Raw genomic sequence first — 23204 nt, 5'->3', positions numbered from 1 at the left:
TTTAATACTAATAATGGTGTTCACTGATAAAAAAATAACAGCATATGCTAATCATATGTATATGACAAGATTAACTTTATTCATTGTATAAAATATACAAAGCCAACAAATTAGTTTCATATATGATGGCAAAACTGTATTTTATTTGTGTTTTTTTAAAATATACTTGATATTTTTATTTATTTTTTAATCAAAATAGAATATGCTCTATATGCCACTCACAATATGGCGATGAAGTCCTTAACACACTCTCGCGATTTCTAATCCCCTGCGTGCGTCTGTTGTGGATCAGCAGCGTCAGTATGGCAGCCTGCAGAGAGCTGTGGGATTATTAAGGTTCAGGTTTAAGTTAACCTTTTGAGTTATTTACCGCTGAAAGAAGCCTCAAACATGTCCCAGCTGCTGTGCTCCAGACTGTACCTCACAGCTACCTCACGTTCGCTGTCTTTTAACTCCCTGTGCAACAAGACAGGAAACAAATGGAAGCTCTCTCGGTAGGTTAAAGTGACCAGTTGCTAGATTAGCTAATGACAGATTTGTTCTGGGCTAATTGAGTTCATTACTCGTTGAGTGGTATCACTGGGCCAAAGCGGCTTGACATTGTGTGAAACGCAATAATTTGACTTTATAATTTTTAACCCAGGCAAAAGGAGATTATTAAATGTAATTACTCAACCACTGGCATATATGTCATTGTCATTGGCCAAAGTGTCACGTGGCATACAGTGAAAAATAAACCTTTGAAAGCTGAAAACGGCAACAATGCTATGTTTCAAGTAGAAAGAGAGTCACATGTGGTTAGTCTACTTAAGAGTGACGACTAGTTTTGAGATCTAAATTGTTATAAAATGTCTGTATTACAGAACAAAAAATAAGAATCTAATAAATTTAATTCTAACATTAATCTTATTCATTTATCTTATTTATTAATGTAACACCACTTTAAAACAGAAGCTATCTCAACTGCTTGTATATTCAATTCAATTCAATTCAATTCAATTTTATTTATATAGCGCCAAATCATGAAACATGTCATCTCAAGGCACTTTACAAAGTCAAGTTCAATCATATTATACAGATTGGGTCAGATTATACAGATTGGTCAAAAATGTCCTATATAAGGAAACCAGTTGATTGCATCAAAGTCCCGACAAGCAGCTTTCACTCCTGGGGAACCGTAGAGCCACAGGAAGAGTCATCTGCATTGTACATGGCTTTGCTGCAATCCCTCATACTGAGCAAGCATGAAGCGACAGTGGGAAGAAAAACCACCCATTAACGGGAAAAAAAACCTCCGGCAGAACCGGGCTCAGTATGAACGGTCATCTGCCTCGACCGACTGGGGTTACAGAAGACAGAACAGAGACACAACAAGAGAAACAAAAAGCACAGAAGCACACATTGATCTAGTAATCTGTTCTACATTAGATGGTAGTAGCGGGTGAGCCGTCTTCTCTGGATGATGTCACAGTTAACAGAACGCCAGACCAGGTGTACCTACTATGAAGAGAAAAGAGAGAGAACAGAAAGTTAAAGCAGAAATGACAACACATAATGCATAATTGAAGAACAGTAGAACTCAATATAGTGAGAAAATTAGATCCTGATATACTCCAGTAACCTAAGCCTATAGCAGTAAAACTATAAAGGTAGCTGAGAGTAACATGAGTCACTAGTTATAATTTTTGTCAAAAAGAAAAGTTTTAAGCCTAGTCTTAAAAGTAGACAGGGTGTCTGCCTCACGGACCAAAACTGGGAGTTGGTTCCACAGGAGAGGAGCCTGATAGCTAAAGGATCTGCCTCCCATTCTACTTTTAGAGACTCTAGGAACCACCAGCAGACCTGCAGTCTGAGAGCGAAGTGCTCTGTTAGGAACATACGGGGTAATCAGAGCTCTGATATATGATGGAGCTTGATTATGAAGGGCTTTATACGTTAGAAGAAGAATTTTAAATTCTATTCTTGATTTAACAGGAAGCCAATGAAGGGAAGCTAAAATTGGAGAAATATGATCCCTCTTGTTGATTTTCATCAGAACTCTTGCTGCAGCATTTTGGATCAGCTGAAGGCTTTGAACTGCATTTTGTGGAATTCCTGATAGTAAAGAATTACAATAGTCCAGCCTTGAAGTAACAAATGCATGGACCAGTTTTTCAGCATCACTCCTGGACAGAATGTTTCTAATTTTGGCGATATTCCGGAGGTGAAAAAAGGAAACTCTGGAAACCTGTTTAATATGGGATTTAAATGACATGTCTTGGTCAAAAATAACACCAAGATTTTTTACTTTATTACCAGAGGCCAGTTTAATGCCACCCAGATTAAGTGATTGGTTAAGAAGTTTATTTTTTGAGGACTCTGGCCCAAAGATTAAAACTTCGGTCTTGTCAGAATTTAGATGCAGGAAATTTAAAGTCATCCAGCTTTTGATGTCATCAAGACATGACTGCAGTCGAAGTAATTGATTGGATTCATCAGGATTTATGGATAAATATAACTGAGTATCATCAGCATAACAGTGGCATAACTGTGGCTCTACGGTTCCCCAGGAGTGAAAGCTGCTTGTCGGGACTTTGGTATATAGTTTTAAATAGCTATATGCCTGTTGCTCTTGCTCGTCCAGGAGATGCAGGTAAATTTAACACCAGCGGGTTGAAAATGTCTTCATATATGTATTTAATCCAGCAAGATTTTGACAGCTAAGGTAAGACAAATAATCACCGTTTTGTGGTAGCACACATGCTTGTTTGACTCCTTAGATGAAACATTCAAGCACAGGTAAATCAATATATATTTGCTTTCCCTGATCCAGATCAGTCTAAATAGCGTGTAACTAAAAATTTACAGACAATGCCTTTTTATCACATATGTCCAATCTTTCATGCCAGTAAATGTACCCTCTAACTTTAGTTCTAATGTCTTTCGATGCAGGTGGTATACGTGTTATGCACACGGCTCCACGCAGCAGCCCGGCAATGCTTTCCACCGCATTTGGAGCCTGACTCAGAGGGCCGTTCGCCACTCCCCCTCCCGGACATCCAAATCAGCGGGTTTGAGACTCATCCTGGGACCTGCGGTCCTTAGTGTCTCAGCACGGCTGTTTTGCCGGGTGGCCCGCTGTGAGGCAGATGTCAATAACAACACGCCAGGGGAAGTTATCGCCACAGACCCAGTGCCTGAGTTCAAATGGCATATGCTATGGGAATTTGTCAAACCTCAATTGTTTGCTCTCATCTGTGCTGTTGTGGTGAGCTTCAACGGGTTCATTTAAAGTCTATAGCAACGATGCAAACCTAGACGTTTCTTACCGTGACTGTATGCATTTCTTTATTTTTCAGCTTGCTTTTGGTGCAGCTATTCTGAACATTCAAATCCCGTTAATGCTCGGGGACTTGGTGAATGTTGTGGCACGCTACCTCAGAGAACATTCAGGTAACTACGTCAATGAGGTAAAAGGTCCCGCCATGAAACTACTTGGACTGTATGGTATCCAGGTAAGTACACAAAACTATAAATGCATGACAGAGTTTAAGTTCTTTAAAAAAATGGTACCTCTGTACTGTGAAGGGCAGTAGGCCTTTTACATGCAGCATGCATACAATATAAATACAGTGCTTTGCAAAAGCATTTCTGCCCCTTCAACTTTTTTTGCATTATGTCACAATCTTTATTGTGTTCCATTAAGATTTTATGTGATGGAGCAACACAAAGAGAGTAGGGCTGCAATATGTGATAAGGTTGAATGTTGCTATAATCATCAGGCTTCTGACAGGTAATCAAATAATTAAACAGTATTTAAGAGCTTTCTGTTGTGGGTTCATAGCAAACAGAAACCCCAGATTGACTCATCTGTCCCGTTACTGGAAACATTCAGTTAAATTCAAAAATTCAATCTAAATAACAAGGGTTTATTGACATCCTATGCTGGCTTTATGCCGTTTTGGCTTTGAAACAACGTGAGTTTTAGTTTTCAATGAGTTTAGGAGTTTATCACCTCATTAAACTTCGTACACTGCAAAATCGGAACTAGAAATAAGTAAAATATTCTTAAGATTTCTGTATTTATCCTTGATTTGAGCAGGTAAATAAGATGATTTGCCAAAGGAATAAGATTTTTGCCCTTAAAATAGGAACAATTCATCTGAATGATCTTATTTCATGTGCAGGATGTCTAATTATCTTATTTTGGGGGTAAAAATACTCATTCCATTGGCAGATAATCTTATTTACCTACTCAAATCAAGGATAAATACGCTAACTTTAAGAGCATTTTACTTATTTTAGATCAGTTTTTGCAGTGTATGCTGTCTTAACGAAGTGTCACTAAATATATAATAGGCATGGGGAGTACAAGTTCTTAGTACGGTACTTTAAATATTTAGCTTACAGTTATTGATTGCAGTCTAAGCAGTGTTTTCCTAAATGTATATTGTTTACAGTGATATTGCAACTACAATAAATGTGCAATATATTGTGCAGCCCATATCTAGAGACTAAAATGTACTATCTTCTTTTCAAAATAGATTAAGCTCAGTCATCTTAAGCTTTCTCTGAGAGTGTCTGTGAACAGCAGCTTTACGTTTTGAAACAGTTCCCAAATGGTATTTAGGTTCGGTCTTTTTTTAACTAGGCCATTCTAACGCATGACTATGCTCTGATCTAAACCCTTTGATTGTAGCTCTGCCTCTATTTTGAATTCTGCTTCCTCAGTTTTAAGTATTTTGCAGCTTTTACCAGATTTTCTTCCTCGTCCTGTATATATGTCCATCTGTTATCTCATAAACTATGAAATGCTTCCTTGTACCTGCAGCATAATGCTGCCTCTACCATGTTTTACAGTGGCAATGGTGTCTTCAGAATGTTAGCGTTGTCTGTTACATTAAATTAAAGTTGAAGATTGTCAATATAATGTGAGAAAATGTGGAAAAAGTCCAAGGGGAATGAAAACCTTTGCAAAGAGCTGCTTGTAAGTTCCGAAATGTCCAGAAATTTGACGTCTTGACACAATATGCATACAAAAATTGAGCTGTCATGGATTTAAATTGATCAGCGGTCGGTTGCTCTGGTCATTAATTAAATCTTTGTGCAGGGCCTGTTAACAACTGGCTACATCATCTTACTGTCAAGGGTGGGAGAAAGAGTTGCAGCAGACATGAGGAAATCCCTGTTTGCTTCCCTGTTAAGGTACCTACTCCCCACTGTTTACTCTGAGCATTGTAATCACATACAATCGAGCAAGTTTCCTTTTCAAACCAAAGCCCCGCTTTACCCATTCTTTTTCTCCATCAGGCAAGATGTTGCTTTCTTTGACGCCAATAAAACTGGGCAGCTTGTAAATCGTTTGACTGCTGATATTCAGGAGTTCAAGTCTTCCTTTAAACTGGTCATTTCTCAGGTATAACCACAAGCACGGGTCGGCATTTTAGTCGCATGTTGCCTAAAATAAATACCGCATGCCCCTGCACTTCTTGTGTGTTTTCAGGGCCTGAGGAGCATCACACAGACAGTCGGGTGCTTTGTGTCTCTCTACGTCATCTCGCCAAAGCTCACAGGCTTGACAGTGGTTGTCCTCCCGTGTCTTGTGGGAGCAGGAGCGCTCATTGGGTCATTTCTGCGCAAACTGTCTCGTCTGGCTCAAGAACAGGTAACATGTGCTCTTTAATTTAGGATCATTTTGTAGGAAGATTTACAGAAATACAAAATAGTCGTGCTGTTTTGTCTGTTTTTGTCGTGGTAGAAGTACAAACTATGATGTATTTATTTGGGATTGTATGTGAAAGACCAACACAAAGCGAAGTGGAACGAAAAGAACACAGGACTTATAACATTTTTAACCAATGAAAATCTGAAAGGTGTTGTCTGCATTTGTATTCACCTCAAGACTAAGAGGAAGAAACCCTTTGAGTTTGCTAAATGGCCATATAGGGGAAAGGTTACAATGGTGGAGGAAGCTGCTCTTGTCAGATGAGACCAAAGTTGAACCATTTGACCTAAATACAAACGCTATATGTGTGATTAACACTGGAGATCACTATGAACAAACAATCCTCACAGTCAAACATGCTGACGGCAGCATCCTGCTGTGGAGAGGCTTTTCTTCAGGGCAACAGTAAGCTGGTCAGGGTTGATGGGAACATAAGATGGAGCTAAATTGTGGGAAATCCTGAATACAAATACACGTTGCACTGTTTAGATTTATAGTTCAATCAAATTTTGCACGCCACTTATTTTCGTTTCACTTCACAATTTTGCACCACTTTGTGTTTGTCTGTCACAAAAAAATCCAACCAAACACGTTGAAGTTTGTGATTATAATGGGACAAAATCTGAAAAAAGTCAAAACGTATAAATACTTCTGCAGGACATCTGTATATTAATGCTTTCTGCTTGGTCCCAAAATCAGAAGTAAAAAAAAAAAAAAAAAAAAAAAAAAAAATGCTGATTGATCACTTTTTTTTCCCTTAATAATGTGTTTAATGTGCTGTCTGACTGGCTATTGCCATTCTTCAAATCAAGGTGGCAAAAGCAACAGGCGTGGCAGACGAGGCGCTGGGTAATGTCCGGACAGTGAAAGCTTTTGCTATGGAGGAACGAGAGCTCCAGTGAGTTAAAGTGCATTGAGAGATTCTTGTTACTATTTGAGTATACCTAATCTTTATGCAATTTTTCCTCAGATTATACGCATGTGAGGTCGACAAATCCTGCGAAATGAATGAAAATCTTGGTGGAGGAATAGCCGTTTTCCAAGGCTTGTCAAACATGGCACTGAACTGTGAGTGTGTTTACATTGTTGCTGTTGAACACAGTGTACCTCAGAGCTTCAGTGTTGCTGATACTGTTCAAACAGGCATCGTCCTTGGCACTATTTTTGCTGGAGGGACCTTAATTTCAAGCAATGAGCTGTCTCCCGGAGACCTCATGTCGTTCTTGGTTGCGTCTCAGACTGTTCAGAGGTATTCCACGCACCATGTATTCCAAGATTTAGAAAAATAATGCATTTGTTCAAAATCAGTTGATTTTAAGTAATGCATGAAAATATGTTTATGCTCAGGTCCTTGGCTAGTATTTCCATCCTTTTCGGACAGGTGAGTAAAAGTTATTAATATTTTTACTGTGCCTTGCAAATATTTTTATGCACCACCCTGCTTCCCAAGCCAGTCAATTGTAGAACCATCTTTCACTGCAAATACAGCTGCAAGTTGTTCATTAATCATTATGAAATATTCTTGTGGATTAGTTTAAGATCTGTCTGATTCAATAAGGAGTCACTGTAAATATTTATTTCAAAGTCCTCCCATAGACTCTCAGCTTGGTTTTTGCCTGGATTGAGTCATTCTAACACATGAATATTCTTACAATACATATTTTCCTTTATAGCTCTGGTTCAATGGTTGTTGTCCTGCTGGAAGGAGAACTTCAATTTTAGTGTCAAGTCCTCTAGCCTTGAGCAGATTTTTATCCAGAACTGTCCTGTATTTAGCTCCATCCATCTTTGTCAACTCTAACCAGCTTCACATTGCATTATGCAGTCAGTCATTGCATAACAGTCAGTTATGTTTCGCAAAGCCAGATTTTATTCAAGGGCAACAAACTGAAACGTGCTAAGCACAAATGCATGGGGCAACTTTCAGTCTTTTATTTGTAACTAAAAGCCGTTGAAAAGCAGCTTTAATTTTCCTTTCATATCACCTAAAAACACATTTAGGTTTTGGTTGTAATGTGGAAAAATGTGGAAAAGTTCTGGGATTATGAATACTTTTGCAATGCACTGCACTGTACACTGAATAGGGCTGTGCATAAAAATCGATATAAAGAATTATATTGATATTTATAAAAACAATTTAATATCGATATTCTGGCTTTCAATATTGATATACCTCCCCATCCCTAGGGGGCGTTATTACAGAGCGCCATTACTGTTCACAGCGAGGAAGTGCAAGTGAGATGAATTTGCGGCATGGCAGACAGGATCTTAGAAACTCCTTCCTCCCTAAAATCAGACGTTTGGGCACATTTTTGGTTTCTGTGATACGTTAAATGCATTGAACCAAATGAACTTTATTTTCCTGTTAATATATCTGTGTTTAATAAATTGAACATAGATATTTGGCTGGTTTTGTTGATTGAATGACTTTGAGCATTAATTTGAAAGTGATAAATATCGATATTCGAGTCAAATTAAATCAAACTGACTGTATCGAGAATCGTATTGTATCGTGAGCTATGTATCAACAATCGTATCGAATCGGCTCATCCTAGATGATACCCAGCACTATCACTGAATGTAAAAATGAATCTAAAATCCTGAGCTGCTTCATATTATGTTTCAACTGAAATTCAACTTTCTTGCAGGTGGTGAGAGGGATAAGCTCCGGGGCTCGGGTTTTTGAATATATGTCTTTGCAGCCAACTATTCCTCTCTCCGGGGGAGGACGCATCCCCTATCACTCACTGACGGGAAGGGTGGACTTCATGAACATTTCATTCAGGTTTAAACCACCTAAAACTATCTGCTACACACTAACACGTGCATACGAACTGACCAAAGTGGTCGGAGGGTATGAAATAAACGTTGATATTTGTGTATCGATAGTTATCCAACAAGACCCGGCCATGAAGTCCTGAAGAGATTCAATTTGACGCTGCCACCTTGTAAAACCGTCGCCATTGTCGGTGAATCTGGAGGAGGTATTCTGACACAGTAGCACAGACTTTCATTATATGACCTCTAAATGATCTCCAGGCGTGTTAATAAAAGTCCCACCCTGTAGGGAAGTCCACGGTGGCGTCCTTACTGGAGCGTTTCTACGACCCGACCAGCGGCGTGGTCATGCTGGACGGGCTCGATATTCGTACGCTGGATTTGGCCTGGCTAAGGGGCCAAGTTATTGGGTTCATCAATCAGGTGGAGACCGTTCGTTTTGATTGCATCCATCTTAACCAGCATACACACGAGTACTTAGTGTGTTTAACGTTCTAATTGTCAAATTAGATTTAAATTGAGGTTTCACTGGATTCTCCATTCTGGTTGAAGGAGCCAGTTTTGTTTGGATCATCCATCATGGAGAACATCCGCTTCGGGAAGCCCGGTGCCACAGATGCTGAGGTGATTAGTGCTGCAAAGCAAGCCAACGCTCACCGCTTCATTACGAGCTTCCCAGATGGCTATAACACCATGGTTGGTACGTGCTCTCATCTAGGCTTCGTCCTTTGTTTTTTTTTTTTAAACACAGTGTTGCATGTAAATTCTGAACTTCAAGGTTTCTACACCTAGGTGAGCGAGGCGTGATGCTATCCGGGGGCCAGAAACAGCGCATCGCCATCGCCCGAGCTTTGGTCAAGAACCCCAGCATCCTGGTGCTCGACGAAGCCACCAGCGCCCTGGATGCAGAATCGGAGCGCGTGGTGCAGGAAGCTCTGGACAGGGCCACGAGGGGTCGCACTGTGCTCATCATCGCCCACAGGCTCAGCACCATCCAGGGGGCCGATTTCATCTGCGTCATGAGCAATGGCCGCATTGTGGAGGTGAGGATGCGGAGACGTACAGCGGCTCCTATGAAATCTCTTGGCTCATTAAGGAGAACTGTTTGCAAGTTAAAGAAAGAGAAGAAGCAAAAAGACATTGATTAATTTCATCTTTAGAAAATTGTATGGAGTAACTGATCAGGTCCGCCTTTTTGTTACTGCTCTCCAATCCAATATTTAATTGACTCTAACAGCTTGTTCTTTTCACACAGGCCGGGACACATTTGGAACTGCTGAGCAAAGGAGGACTTTATTCTGATCTGATCCGCAGACAAAGAGCCGAGGGGCAGAAATAAAGATTTACAAACTGTTTTCAGCAGCGCAAGAATAAATTACAGAGTTTAATTGGTGGATTACATCGAATGGGTTAGAATATTAACATGGCTCTGTTTAGTTTTAGATAAACAGTATGTTTGTGTATAGATGGACCAACTGGATTAAAATGTGATGACTTTATAAACACTTCCAAAACAAATGAAATGATAAATTATAGTTTTTGGAAAATAAAATCTTGAGAAGAGAAATAAATGTCTTTTTTTTTTAGATTTAGCAGAGATATCTTCATTATTTTCCTTTTTAAAAGACAACTATGAAGTAGTTTAAACTGGTATCTACCTCCGTATACATGGTTTCTCTTATTCAAAACCAAATACTCTAGCTCAAGGGAACCTATTCAGGAGTGTTGGCACCATAAATTCTCCATAAATTAGTTAATTGGATAACTGCCTTGTCAGAAGAACTCATCCAATGATTTATATCACTTGTGAATAGGTTGGACCAACTATTCCAGACTATTCCAGTTGAATAGGAATAGGTCTCTTGATGAAGCTCATCAAGAGAATGCCAAGAGTGTGTGAAGCAGTAATCAAAGCAAAAGGTGACTACTTTGAAGAACCTAGAATATAAGACACATTTTCAGTTGTTTTTACACTTTTTTGTTAAGTATATAATTCCACATGTGTTAACTCATAGTTTTGATGCCTTCGTTGTGAATCTACAAATTTCATAGTCATGAAAATAAAGAAAACTCTTTGAATGAGAAGGTGTGTCCAAACTTTTGGTCTGTACTGTAGGTGTAAAACAAAGTGCTGCGGAGAGGATGAAATTAAATGGCACAACAACAAAAAAAACATAATAAAGGACCAAACTAAGTAACTGAAAATATCTAACAATTAGACATTATGATGAATGAAGAAAATACATTTTCTAAAATTCTAGAGGATAAGGATGCTTTGGTGGTATTTTGATCTGCAGAGGTTTTCATCTTGGAACTCCCTCATGAATTCTTTTTATGCCCTGTTTCTTATCACAATTCATGAACAATGACCTTAACAGGCAAGTGAGCCGTGCAATCCTTTAGATGATTTCTTTTTTTCCCCCTGTTTTCTATGAGATCCTGGCCTCTCCTGGGGAGGTTAACAGTTGATCCATGTTTTCTTCATTTCTGGATAATGGCTTCAGTTCTCATCTCTTCCTGAACTGTGGAGGCACCTGCCATCATCTATGTTGGAGAAGTCCTCCTCGATCCATCGCAGGTGGTGGGAGACAGAAGAACTCAGGAGACACTGCTGGAGAACCGGAGAGCTCATTCAGTGACAGACTGCTGCATAGATTCCTACTGATTTTACACAGTTTTTTTCCCTTTGTTGTAAACAGTCCCCTGGGTTTATGCACAAATATACTTTATCTTTACATTTTGTACATTTTCTAAATCACCCTACACAGCTGCACATCTCTATCTGAGTACCGGTATGTCATTTTGAGTAACTGCACAGTGTTATTTTCATTATATTGCAAAAATTCCCCTACTTAACAGTCACTCATTCTGATGTTTTTATCTATGTTTTATTTTCTACCTATGTGTGTATTTGGTGTGCTTCAATGTGCCTTTCACTTTGCTGTCGGTACACCTGAACTTCTCCACGATGGGACAATAAATGATATTTTTGTTCCAATCCAACTACTTTCAACTGAGGAATGAGTTACTTCCCTCCCTAATAAGAAAGCTTATTTTTCATTTACTCAGATCATATTTGTTTGATGATATAAAACTGTTAAGATCTGTCAAGGGGCAAATACTTTACAGTTTTTGGCAGCCTCACTAAAGGTTCTTGTGAAATTCAGTATTGTAACTTTTTACTTTCAGTGACTATATTTCTGTCTTCTTGGACACAAGGCAAAATAAGAAATACTCTATGAAACGACCAGACATGTTATGTTACCGTATGTTTATTTCGATGGCCAAATAAAAAATAAATGCTTGTTGTAATGTTGCAGATCTACATTCAGCCTCTAGGTGGCCAACAAGACTAGCTCTGCTACTGCAATCCGACTACAAGCAGCAAGTGCATCCAGATTTAGCTAATAGCTAGCCTCTTTAGGCGCCGTTTCACTCTGTTCACCCCTTTCTGGGGGGCTTCGTCGGTCTTTGGCTTGCTAGCTAGTTCAAGGCTGGCTTCACTGACCAAACATGCAGAAATATGAAAAGCTTGAAAAAATTGGAGAGGGTAAGTTTTTGCCTAATAAAAGCAGCTAGCCGAAGCTAATGCCAACATAGCAATGGTTTTGTAGTGCTTGCAAATTGAAGCTAGACTGTCAGATTTGTCAGATTTGGTGTTTAAATAACCCCCCTCTGGAAATTACATACAGCCCGCTTTCTGCAATTTTAATTACATTTGGCATGGATTCGTTTAGATTTATAATTTTCGAGTGTTATATCCAGCTAACGACAGGACGGTTGCTAGCTTCGGTTGCTATGCAATTCATCGATAGTGCTATCTGTGGTTTAATAAGGCCTTGTTTGTTCTGTAGGTACATACGGGACTGTTTTCAAAGCTAAAAACAGAGAAACCCACGAAATTGTGGCTTTAAAAAGGGTCAGATTGGACGACGACGACGAGGTTTGGACACATTGTTGACAGTTGCAGTGTTTGGTAGTGAGGCTTAAGCAGGCTGGTGCTAAATCAGAATGGATTATATTTGTTTCAGGGGGTGCCAAGCTCTGCTTTAAGGGAAATCTGTCTTCTGAAGGAACTAAAGCATAAAAACATTGTCAGGTGAGCGTGCTGGTTGTTCTGATTCTGTCCGTATTTATTTTTTTTAATGTGATTTCCTTGCATTGTTTCCCTGGAGGCTGTCATCATAGCTTTGAACTTGATGTCAGCAACATGGAGCATTGAAACATTTTGGTTTTCTTTTTTTAGATTACACGATGTGTTGCACAGTGACAAGAAGTTAACACTGGTTTTTGAATATTGTGATCAGGTGAGTTACTCAGCCAGCCTAGATATACCTATATTCCTATATTCCGATGGCTACAGCGTAAAGCTGAAACGTGTTTCTCATCCAATGCAGGATTTGAAGAAATATTTTGACAGCTGTAATGGGGATCTAGATCCTGAAACTGTGAAGGTGAGACATACGGACACTTCAGCTGATGAAAATCCTGCTGTGTTTATTTATTTATTTTGCTTTGTTGTTAAGACAATGTAATGTTTGACATTTTGATCATCACACGCCTTACAGCTATTAAGAGGTCAAACTAACTTATGTATATCCCCGGCTTTTCTCTGCAGTCGTTCATGTACCAGCTGTTGAAAGGCCTCGCTTTCTGTCATAGTCGAAATGTTCTGCATAGAGATCTGAAACCGCAAAATCTGCTCATCAACAGGGTGAGTGTTGGACTTTGACATGACATATGGAAAACACTGGCTCCGGTATGAGCCAGTCCGGTTTGCCGCTGTGATTATGCTAAAACTAGCAGTAGTATGTGACTATTAGATATGAATTACTGCCTATTTTTTCTTTTTCATCTGTAGAATGGGGAATTGAAGCTTGCTGACTTTGGGTTGGCTCGAGCTTTTGGCATTCCTGTGAGGTGTTACTCTGCAGAGGTAAGCTGTGCATAATTAACATTGCAGGTACTTTGTGCTTCCAGTAACAAAAATATGGCTAAGGAAGAGCATTCCTGGCTTATTTGGGCAGTGTAACAGAAACATAAATCAGAGATTGATTCTTCATATTCCTGGCTGCAGGATTTAAACTATGGCAGTAAATAGTTTTTTTTAATGTGTAAATTTACTTAATAATAATTCTGCTATAAAACTTTGAGGATGACAACAACTAATCAGTTGTATTCCATCTAACTAGTACATGGGACAAGGTCAGTGGAGCACTTGTCACTAGAAACACTAGAAATGGTCTCAAGTAATTCTGTTGTTGTTCTTGTCTTTACTGATTAACAGAGCATACTTTTTCTTGAAAAAACAGCCTATATCCCTGTGGCTTTTTTTTGCCAACACAAATCCAATATGTTTTATTGGATTTTTATTCAATAAACCACTACAAAGTTATACATAATTAATTGAAAGGAAAAGGATATATGATAAACTGAAAATTGTGCTCCATTCGGTTCTCCTTACTAAATATTTTTTTGGATTAAATGTTGCTGCGATTACAGCTGCAAGTTTATTGGGGTGTGTTTCTAACAGCTCTGCACATCAATTTGCAAGTCTTGCCACAGATTCTCTGTTGGATTTATGTCTGGACTTTGACTAGGCCTTTCCAACGAATGAATATTCTTTGTTCTGAATCATTTCATTGTAGCGCTGAATATTTCTTTAGTCTCATTGCCCTCAATGAGAGCTGATCCTCCAGCCGATTCTCCCGTCTTCTGTTGCCTCTAACAGCTTTTCTTCTTGCGTTTCCCTGTATTGAGCTACATCAATCGCTCTTCCTATCAACTCTGATTAGGTTCCTTGTTCCTGCGGAAGAAAAGCACACTAACGGCATAATGCTGACAACACCACAATGTTTCAGACTGGTGTGATCAGAAATGGTACTTGGCGTGTTGTTAATCTGGTTCAGTCTTGGTTTCATCTGATCAGAGCGCCTCCTTCTAGGTGTTTGCTGTGTTGCATACAAGGCTTTTAGCAAACTGAAAGCCAGACATCTCGGGGGTCTTCCTTCTACAGTGGCTTCCGTCCTGTCACTCCTCCACAGGGTCCGAAATTAACACTCGCCAGACGCCAAATGCGAGTACATTTTCCGTTTGGCAAGTCAATTTCAGAGGGCTAGCTGCCACATGGCGAGTAAATGTTTGCACCAAATAAGTTGTTTCTCAGTCATCATTTGGGCGGATGCTTCTTTATGTTCCTCTGCTTTTAGCTCGTATGACAACAAACGCGCACGTACACAAAGCACATGTGACGCGACAACTACAGCAACTACATCATGTCTGTTTGCTAACAACTAGCGTTTAGCTCAGGCTAATTATGTAGCAGGATTATGTGGACATATTTAGCAGGGGTTAGGGGCAGAATTTATATTTTGGCCTGTAAAAAATATGCTTGGCCAGTTGATTCTTACATCTACCGGCCAACTTGTCCGGTGAATCAGGAAGTTAATTTTGGACACTGCTCCTCCATAGAGTAAAGTTTGCGAAGCACCTAGCTAGTAGGTGTAGGGTCAGCAGGCCATCTGCAGCTCCTCCAGAGCTACCACAGACCTCTATGCTGCTAATAATGCTCTCCTTGTCCAGTCGTTAGTCTTAACTGAAGCACCATTTTTAATTTGTTTTGCAGTTGATTTGCATTTTCAAATGACGGACTGAACGGCCATCCACAAGCTTTTTAAAGCGTTGTATCTCTGCTTTAAACGTCTCCAACATATTAACCTTGTCAGGTGTTTTCCTAGCTTTTAATGATGTGGTTTGTTCATCATTGTACTTAAAAAAAAAAAAAGCTGCACCAGAAATATTCTGTTTATTGATAGGGGATTTCTAAAGGCAGTTGGATGAACAGATTTTTATTTCAGGGTATCAGATTAAAAATAACAAAAAGTATGGCCTCACTTTTCAGATTTTTATGAAAAAACAAAAAAACCATGTGCTGTCTTCCATCCATGTTAGTTATTGTGTACTTTATGCCAGTCTGTCACATAGAACCCCAATTAACGCATTGGCGTTTGTGTTTGTTACAGGATAAACTGCGAAAAAGTTCAAGATAAGATAAGATAAGATAGTCTTTATTGATCTCACAATGGAGAAATTCACTCGTCACATCGGCTCATACAAGAAGGTGCAGAGTAGGGAAGGTGCATTCAATTATATACAGTGAATCTTCATACATATATATATATATATATATATATATATATATATATATATATATATATATATATATATATATATATATATATATATATATATATATATACAATCTTCATATATACAATATATACAATACAAGGGTATAAATGTTTTGCCAAGGCGTCGTATATTGTTGCTGATCTTTTCTGACAAACGTAACTAGACTCAGCTAATGTTCTGGTTTTGTTGGGTGACATTAGGGTCGAGGAAGGTTAACTTAGTGTGACACTACTGATGTCAAAATGAAGAAAACTGAAAATTCAAAGGGGAATTGAGTTTAAAGCACAGAGAGTTTAAAATCAGAGCATTTTCAAAGATGATGTCATACTTGGCCACATTAGCCTGAGACTCTCTGAGGCTCTCAGAGGAAATAAATCATGCTAAAACAGTTTCATATAATCTGAATAGACTTAGTAATTCATTCAAAAAGAAGATAAGCAGAGTGAGGACAGTGCTTATAAAAGACATTTTTTTTCTTATTTTGTGGTTTTGGTTTAGCTGATCTGTGCCAAGATCCCTGAAGATCTAGGCGGCATAAGCTTTGTGTAGCATAAGTGCAGGAAGAGACGATTTCTTGTGTGTGTGTGTTTTATATTCAGAAATCCATCCATCCATTTTCCAAAATGATTATCCCTCATGGAGTTGCGAGGGGTGCTGGTGCCTATCTCCAGCTGTTAATGGGCGAGACGCGGGGTACACCCTGGACAGGTCACCAGTCTATCACAGGGCATATTCAGAAATCTCTATAAACAATTCACTCATAGGGATTCAAAACTTGACGAGAGCCTTAGCCGGTATTGAAATGGTCCCGTGGAGACTCAGTCTATAAACGATTCTTTCTATATCGGGTGTCATAATCAAGGTCATGCTCTATTTTGCATATATGCTAGAGAGGGTTGAATTTTTAAATTAAACCCATTGCAACTAAATTGAAATGTCCATTTCTAATAAGATTTACGTCCATAAATTATCAGACTTACTGTATTATCAAATGATTGGATTAACTGATGCTTTGTGGCTCAGTTTTGTTTAATAATATTGCTGGAACTGCTTGAAAAAGTGCTTCTGGAGAGAGAAAAAAAAGTTGATTGTCATTTCTGTATGCATTTCTTACATCATTTAGTTTATCTGCACAGGAACACACTGTTATAGTAACCAATGCAAATAATAAATTACCCTTCAAATGGGGCCACCTTTTTTTTTCCAACTTTGGTCTCTTTTTTTTTTTTGTTTGTTCATCTTGAAACACTGTCTGATTTCAGGGTAAGGATGCTGCCTGTAAACGCTCTGATCCTCTAACAGGGAAAAACTGACAGGGAACATCTTATGGTGTTAAACACTGCTGCCTACCTTTGCCCCTCTTAGCTTCATCAGCCTGTAGGATGTTTTCTTCTCCAGAAGTGTTGTCACTGCTGTCTAATTAGTTTTATTTTTGACTGTTATCGTAGGCCATAGTTTATCCCTTTTAACTATTTGAGTAAGATAATATTCTACACCAGGACCCCAGCTGCATAAAGAACTGGGATTCATAATTAAACTGCACACAGTAACTGCACTTAAATGTATTTTTGACTTCATTGATATTTATTGACGCTTTCAATCAACCCGCTGTGGAGAAAACTACAAAAAATAACAATCCTGACAATAGCTTTGGGGGTTTCAGACATAATTAATTGAAAGTTATTGTTAAAACAGATCCAAATTCCCATCAGGATAAGAAATAGTCACAATAACAATAAAGCGATATCATAAATGCCCACCTCTTCGTGGAAGAATGTGTGATGCCGCTTAAAAAAAATAAACAAGAAGTTTGTTGAATGCAAATATTTTTTCCCCTTTAATCAGCAAATTGTTTTAATTGTAATTGTTATTGTATGACAATTTTGGTTTTGTTTCTCTGCAGGTTGTGACTTTGTGGTACCGACCTCCAGATGTGTTGTTTGGTGCTAAACTTTATTCTACCTCTATTGACATGTGGTCGGCCGGATGCATATTTGCAGGTTTGTTTGTCATTATTACCACGAACAAGATTATGAGTTATAGTATAATTGTCTCCATTCGGTTTGCTCTTGTTAGAAAAAATAAAACACAGCTGCAGGATTTAAAAAAAAAAAAAAAAGCATAATTCATTCACATAAGCACAGGGCTCATTTGATTGCAGTAATTAATTATTGCAGTTAGGGCTCTGTCTCGCGATGCTCATAAAAGCCTAAACGGCCGAGCGTAAGAGGAAGTCTGGCGGGGTTTATTCATGAAGCGCTGCAGATTAAGGGGAACGAGTAAATGCAAAGGTGTTCATATGAGAACTGAAGAGGTAGTTGCTGGACTGGAATTCTTCATTTGGTAGTGAAAAATGTAATTCATGCAACATAGTATTATTATCATCAATAGGGTTTGTATTAAAATTTAGCTGTGTTGGTTAGACTCAGAGCCATTATCTGATCAGGATGGACTTTAAAGAGAAATGAAGACCTTGACCTGAAACCTTTTGACTGTCATTTGTTCTGCTGGTTCAGATTTGTTCCTTCTTCTCCTGTGCACTTGTTTTATGAACTTGTTTCTGCATTTAAGCCCTAGATACCTTAAAGTTTATTCAATAGTATGTCTGTAACCCTGTAAGAATAATCCCTGCTATTGAGGTGATGATGTTGCATCGCTCCTCCTGTATTGACAGGGATCCTTGGTACCTACTGAAGAATAATACACACACTGTACATTTTGGACATTGGGTTTCCTGATATATTTTCGTACCTTCAATCAGATCGTGGCGATTGTGTTTGTAAAGCCGACAGGTTTTAATGCACACTTCCCTGCCGACGTCTTGTGCAGAGATTACATTATTTATGTTAATTTATGATCCCTCGTATATTAGCCTATTCCGTCTGACAGCAGTAAAGGAAAATGTTTTTTCACGTTGAGTTTACTATTGAGAGCAGTTTTTTTTTAAAATGTCCCGATTCTGCTTTAATTGCAGAATATATGTGACCACTATCCTGAGATGTACAAGCCAACACCTTACCTTTGTTGACACTGTAGGCAAAGTGTCTTTAAAGAAATATTCCAGTAGCACAGGCTTTAATCTTTCTTTTTATGCTATTTCATCTATAACATTGTAAAAAAAAAAAAAAAACACGTTTTACATGTGATGTATTTGCTGATACCGATTTCCGTTTTTCTTGGAGGTCTGATCTGCTGATTACGATTTGGGATAAATGCGTTTTAATCTAACCGTTGAATGTAATAAACCTTGACTATCAGGTCATGTATCTGTCCTTGCCCTTTATCTGGTTCCTACTAAACTCAAAACATAACGCACTAAATAATGCACTGTATGTGGGTGTGTTTTACAGATTTGTCATGAGTGATTTTTCAGTTTTTCTACATTTAATTAAAAGGGGAATCCGGTGAGAATGGCATTGTTGAGAAAGTCAGCCATCTAAAAGTCTATTATGTGACCACTGAGTACAATCGGAGGTAAACTGATGCTCTCCATTTTACCATTTGTCTCATTACCATAAAACAAAACGTGCTCTTGTGGTAACATTGCTCTAATAATGATATAAGAAGAAGAAACATCTTTTGATTCCTTTGATTTTCATATACACAACTGGGGGCACTGCTTCCTCCCTTTTGGATGTTATAAGGTTGTGTGGATCTGAATGACCTGTTACTAATGGACATGGTGAAGAAGGTTGAGAACACTGTGCTATTGAGATTTTGTTTTCAAAATGGCTCTTTTTGGTTTTGCAGTAAAAAAATGTATATAAATTACGCAACAACCAAAACAGATTTCTGTGGTCCATGTTTTATACTAAATCAGCTTCTTTTGACCTGATCTCTTATTGTAGAGCTGGCTAATGCTGGACGGCCGTTATTCCCTGGCAACGACGTGGATGACCAGTTGAAAAGAATCTTCAGATATCCTTTCTGATTGAAGTTGCTTCAGTATTGGCAACGGAAAGTCCCCACGGTCACTAACTTGCTTCCACACTTTGTTTTAAACCTTGTCTTTAACCACTTTGCACATTGTTGGGTACGCCGACTGAGGAACAGTGGCCAACAATGACAAAACTTCCTGATTATAAGGTACATTTGTTGTTTTCAAACTCAGTAATGACTAACTTTTTACTTTGATCAGATGCCTGTTAGTTATACAGAATACCATTGAAAAGTCAATTAATTTCAGTCATTGAACTCAAAAGTGAAACTCATTATGTAAACACACTGCATGCTACACTACATTTCTGCTAATTCTAATGATTTTTGTTTTTTACAAAAACCCAAAATTCAGCTTCACCAAAAAGTTTAACAATTGATCAGATGTATAAAAAATTGATTTTTAAGTACAGGAATGTTATCTTATGCCCTACAATAAAGAACCTGGCTGTTCAAATCGTATTCAGGTATATTGGAAAGTTGAAGAGAAGGAAAAAGTGTTGTTGAAATAGGTACATAAGCTACGCCTAGAATTACAGGCTTGAGAGGATAAAGAAACAGCCTATTCTGGAGCTTTGGCGAGTTTGAACTACAGCTAAAATGCTTCAGGAGCCAAAACATAGCTTTTCAGGCTAAAGAAGCTAAGTCCTAAGAGTTCATGACAATGTACAATTCATTTATGTAGTTTTCAGTTGGTTGACATTCCTCTATATCAATCTACTGACAGAGAAATACTATAGTGTTATGTACAAAATATATATATATATATATATATGAGAGAGAGAGAGAGAGACAAATCTTATGTTTTCTAAATAAAGCAACTTTTATTAAGTCTGAGTTGGGAAATTCAGGTGTAGCAGCCAGAAAGTGACAGGCTAATTAAAGATTGCAGATTAACACAAAGCTCAATGTAAGAGAGTGAGGGCAGATTTTAAACAAAAGGAAAAAAAGTTAAGGTATGAAATGTATCGCTGTCTTTTAAATGCACCAGTTTAACATTTTGAGCTGAATTGCTGAAATTAAGGACCTTAAAACGATGTTTAAATGTATTGACACTCAGCCGTATACCTGCATTCTGCTAATAAACTGTTTATAAACTGTTTCTCCCCCCCCCCCTTTTTTCTCCAGCCATATCCCATGTATCCAGCCACCACCTCCCTTGTGAATGTGGTTCCTAAACTAAGTAGCACAGGAAGGGATCTACTGCAGGTACTTTAAACATTTAGTTGCTTTTTAGTTTGTTCTGTTAAGCAGGACTCAGCTGTCTTAGCAACACTCAGCTAAGCAACACTCAGCTAAGACAGTTTGAAGATTTCTATTTAGACCTTTTTTTTTTTTTTTTAAATGATCCAATTTGTACAGCTACTGCAGCGAAACTGCTCCCGATTTACATTTTTGCTCCCATGAATCGTCGTCGTTCACTCATCGAAAACGTTTTGTTTCACCCGATCCAGAACCTGTTGAAGTGTAATCCCGTTCAGAGGATTTCAGCGGAAGAGGCCTTGCAGCACCCCTACTTCGCCGACTTCTGCCCGCCCTAAAATGCTAAATTGCCTGTCACTGAGCCACAGCCGCAAGAATCAATCATCCTTCACTCTGTTTGGTCATTAGGAGCGATTCCCAACAAGGCAAATCCCTCGCTGGGATTCAGACACTCCCATGCAGTTCATTCTGTCGTGCCTCTGTGTGGAACAAAGCCCCCAGTGGCTCCAGTCAGCTTTAGGGTCTTTTAAGTTGAAAGCCTGTTTTAATTTGGCTCAACCGCGCCTCCAAGTTAATTAGCACCAATGAGGGTGGGTGTAACATTCAGTACGTTTTGCAGTCATGGGTTGTGTTTTCTTTGCCTATTAGCTTTGAACAGTTAAAGCAAAAAACGACAACAAAAAAAAACAACTATTTTAGGTCCTTTTTTTTTTATAGTGTTCCCTCATAATCTAACCGTCTAATTTGGTGAATCAACTTCAGATGCCTGCGAATCAAAGTGCTTGTACTTAGTGCATCAGTCACTTGCACGCCTTTGTTTAGATGTAGTTTCTATTTTATTTTTCAGTAGTTTTGCCACTTTTCTTCTACTGTTACAAGTCTTGACACCCGTAGACGGACAATTGTTTATAATCCCATACCTGATATTTATATCTGCAGGTTTGAAAAAAAACAAAACAAAAAAAAAACCGATTGAAAGGAAATCGACTTTGAACGACTTGTCTGGGAACATTTATGATGCAAATCTTTCCAGTCAGGAGTTTATACATTCTTATGATGGATATGCTATATTAATTTGGTGCTGTTAATGATTTATTTAAGCGGCTAGTTTCCTGGATGGATTGCTTTTACAATAAACAACTTGAGAAATAAGGGGACAAGTAAGAGGTTATATCTACATTTATGGACTAATATCTAATCAATAAAGAATGAAGATGAAACTTAAATGCTAAAATCATCCAGGACTGTAAAATTACACCAGGATCATAAACATTTTGTTTTCTTTAACACCTTTGTGGCATAAATCTGGCTGGATATCTGACCTCTCATCCAGGGCAGAATGTTGTTGTTTGTTTCTTTTCTAAGTTGTTTGGTCTCCTGACATACTCAGTGTTTCAGCATCGTTCACAAATAGTTTAGTTCAGCGGTTTTCCAAAAGCTTAATTAGCTTTTTTGTCCGGTCCAAAACCAGTTGTGATGTTCGTTTGAATCCCCGGCGTGTTGGGACAGATTTTTAACCAGCTCGCTGTTGGGTTGATGTGGAGTGGAAGAATATAGAGGTACATTGCTTTCATTATTCCATCAAGGCACCGAAAAGCTCCACAGTGTGATGCTGCCACCACCGTGCTTGTTATCTGGTCCAGGTTTCAAAGCTCTCGAACATTCTTCTTCTGTTGTGGTCAAATAGTTCAATCTTCGCCTTGATCGTGCAGGCAATGATATAACATTCCTTTCTTTGTCTTGTCTGACAATAAACTTTCCACCCGAAGGCGTTGGACCCGTCGGCATCTGAAGGTTGTGGTCAGCACCCCCTGTGAAACCTGCTTCATTTCTTGGCAGGCCAGAGACTTGCTGATTTATATACAGGCTCAAATATTTCCATATATATGTTGGCATAAATGGCCCAAGTTGTGGGCTATGCCTAAAAGGGTTCTTGCCAGGACACCAGCCAACTCAAATGAGCTTCAGCGATTCTGCCAAGCAGACTGGTCCAGTATGCAGCCAAGATTATGCTACAAGAACTTGTTGGTGTATCTGCTTGCCATAGATTCAATTAATACTTTTTTAATGTGTGCGGAGTGGTGGAAATCCAGAATGAGACTCATTATCCTTGCAGATTTGTTTTCCACCCTTAGAATAACAAATACTTTTTGTTTTTTTTTGGGTTCAAATGCATCAATGAAAGTTCAAAATAAATTAGCCGAATGCCCACGATGAGAGTACGTAAACTTATGAACAGAACTGTGCGTGGAGAGACGATGGCACTATGTAGAAATTATTTTGCACTTTGTTTATGCCTTATTAGCGTTGTTGCGAAGCTGTTGCTGTTCCACTTTAATTCAGAGCTTACATGCAAGCAGCTCTGTCATCAACCGGCAGCCATGTTGATTAG

The 23204-nt window shown here is 38.6% G+C and overlaps 2 protein-coding genes across 2 annotated transcripts; both read left to right on the top strand.

Moving 5' to 3' along the window:
• The first annotated feature begins 270 nt into the window (after positions 1-270).
• abcb8 (ATP-binding cassette, sub-family B (MDR/TAP), member 8) lies at positions 271-10049 on the top strand. The gene is made up of 16 exons (XM_012876339.3): positions 271-494; positions 2932-3247; positions 3339-3494; positions 5090-5184; positions 5290-5395; positions 5483-5644; positions 6517-6602; positions 6675-6772; positions 6848-6953; positions 7052-7085; positions 8353-8489; positions 8594-8688; positions 8772-8905; positions 9035-9182; positions 9275-9525; positions 9738-10049. The coding sequence occupies exons 1-16, from the start codon at positions 391-393 to the stop codon at positions 9819-9821; spliced, it is 2112 nt and encodes a 703-aa protein (XP_012731793.2). The 5' UTR covers positions 271-390; the 3' UTR covers positions 9822-10049.
• A 1778-nt stretch (positions 10050-11827) lies between these two features.
• On the top strand, positions 11828-21768 carry cdk5 (cyclin-dependent kinase 5). Its single transcript, XM_012876307.3, has 12 exons — positions 11828-12032; positions 12337-12425; positions 12514-12581; positions 12729-12789; positions 12880-12936; positions 13101-13196; positions 13344-13418; positions 17577-17673; positions 19522-19591; positions 19699-19759; positions 20738-20818; positions 21064-21768. The coding sequence occupies exons 1-12, from the start codon at positions 11996-11998 to the stop codon at positions 21148-21150; spliced, it is 879 nt and encodes a 292-aa protein (XP_012731761.1). The 5' UTR covers positions 11828-11995; the 3' UTR covers positions 21151-21768.
• Positions 21769-23204: the final 1436 nt, after the last annotated feature.

Source organism: Fundulus heteroclitus, chromosome 6, assembly GCF_011125445.2.
Source record: "Fundulus heteroclitus isolate FHET01 chromosome 6, MU-UCD_Fhet_4.1, whole genome shotgun sequence".
Classification (NCBI taxonomy): Eukaryota; Metazoa; Chordata; class Actinopteri; order Cyprinodontiformes; family Fundulidae; genus Fundulus; species Fundulus heteroclitus.
The sequence above is the reverse complement of the archived record's forward strand: the minus strand, read 5'-3'. Positions and strand labels throughout refer to the sequence as shown.

Bases quoted from the DNA above. Each gene is read 5' to 3' on its own strand.
- cdk5 (XM_012876307.3), top strand. From the start codon at position 11,996: ATGCAGAAATATGAAAAGCTTGAAAAAATTGGAGAGG. The intron at 12,937-13,100 runs GTGAGACATACG...TTTTCTCTGCAG, and splicing joins TAGATCCTGAAACTGTGAAG to TCGTTCATGTACCAGCTGTT. The intron at 13,197-13,343 runs GTGAGTGTTGGA...TTTCATCTGTAG, and splicing joins AAAATCTGCTCATCAACAGG to AATGGGGAATTGAAGCTTGC.
- abcb8 (XM_012876339.3), top strand. From the start codon at position 391: ATGTCCCAGCTGCTGTGCTCCAGACTGTACCTCACAGCTACCTCACGT. The intron at 6,773-6,847 runs GTGAGTGTGTTT...CTGTTCAAACAG, and splicing joins GTCAAACATGGCACTGAACT to GCATCGTCCTTGGCACTATT. The intron at 9,526-9,737 runs GTGAGGATGCGG...CTTTTCACACAG, and splicing joins GCAATGGCCGCATTGTGGAG to GCCGGGACACATTTGGAACT.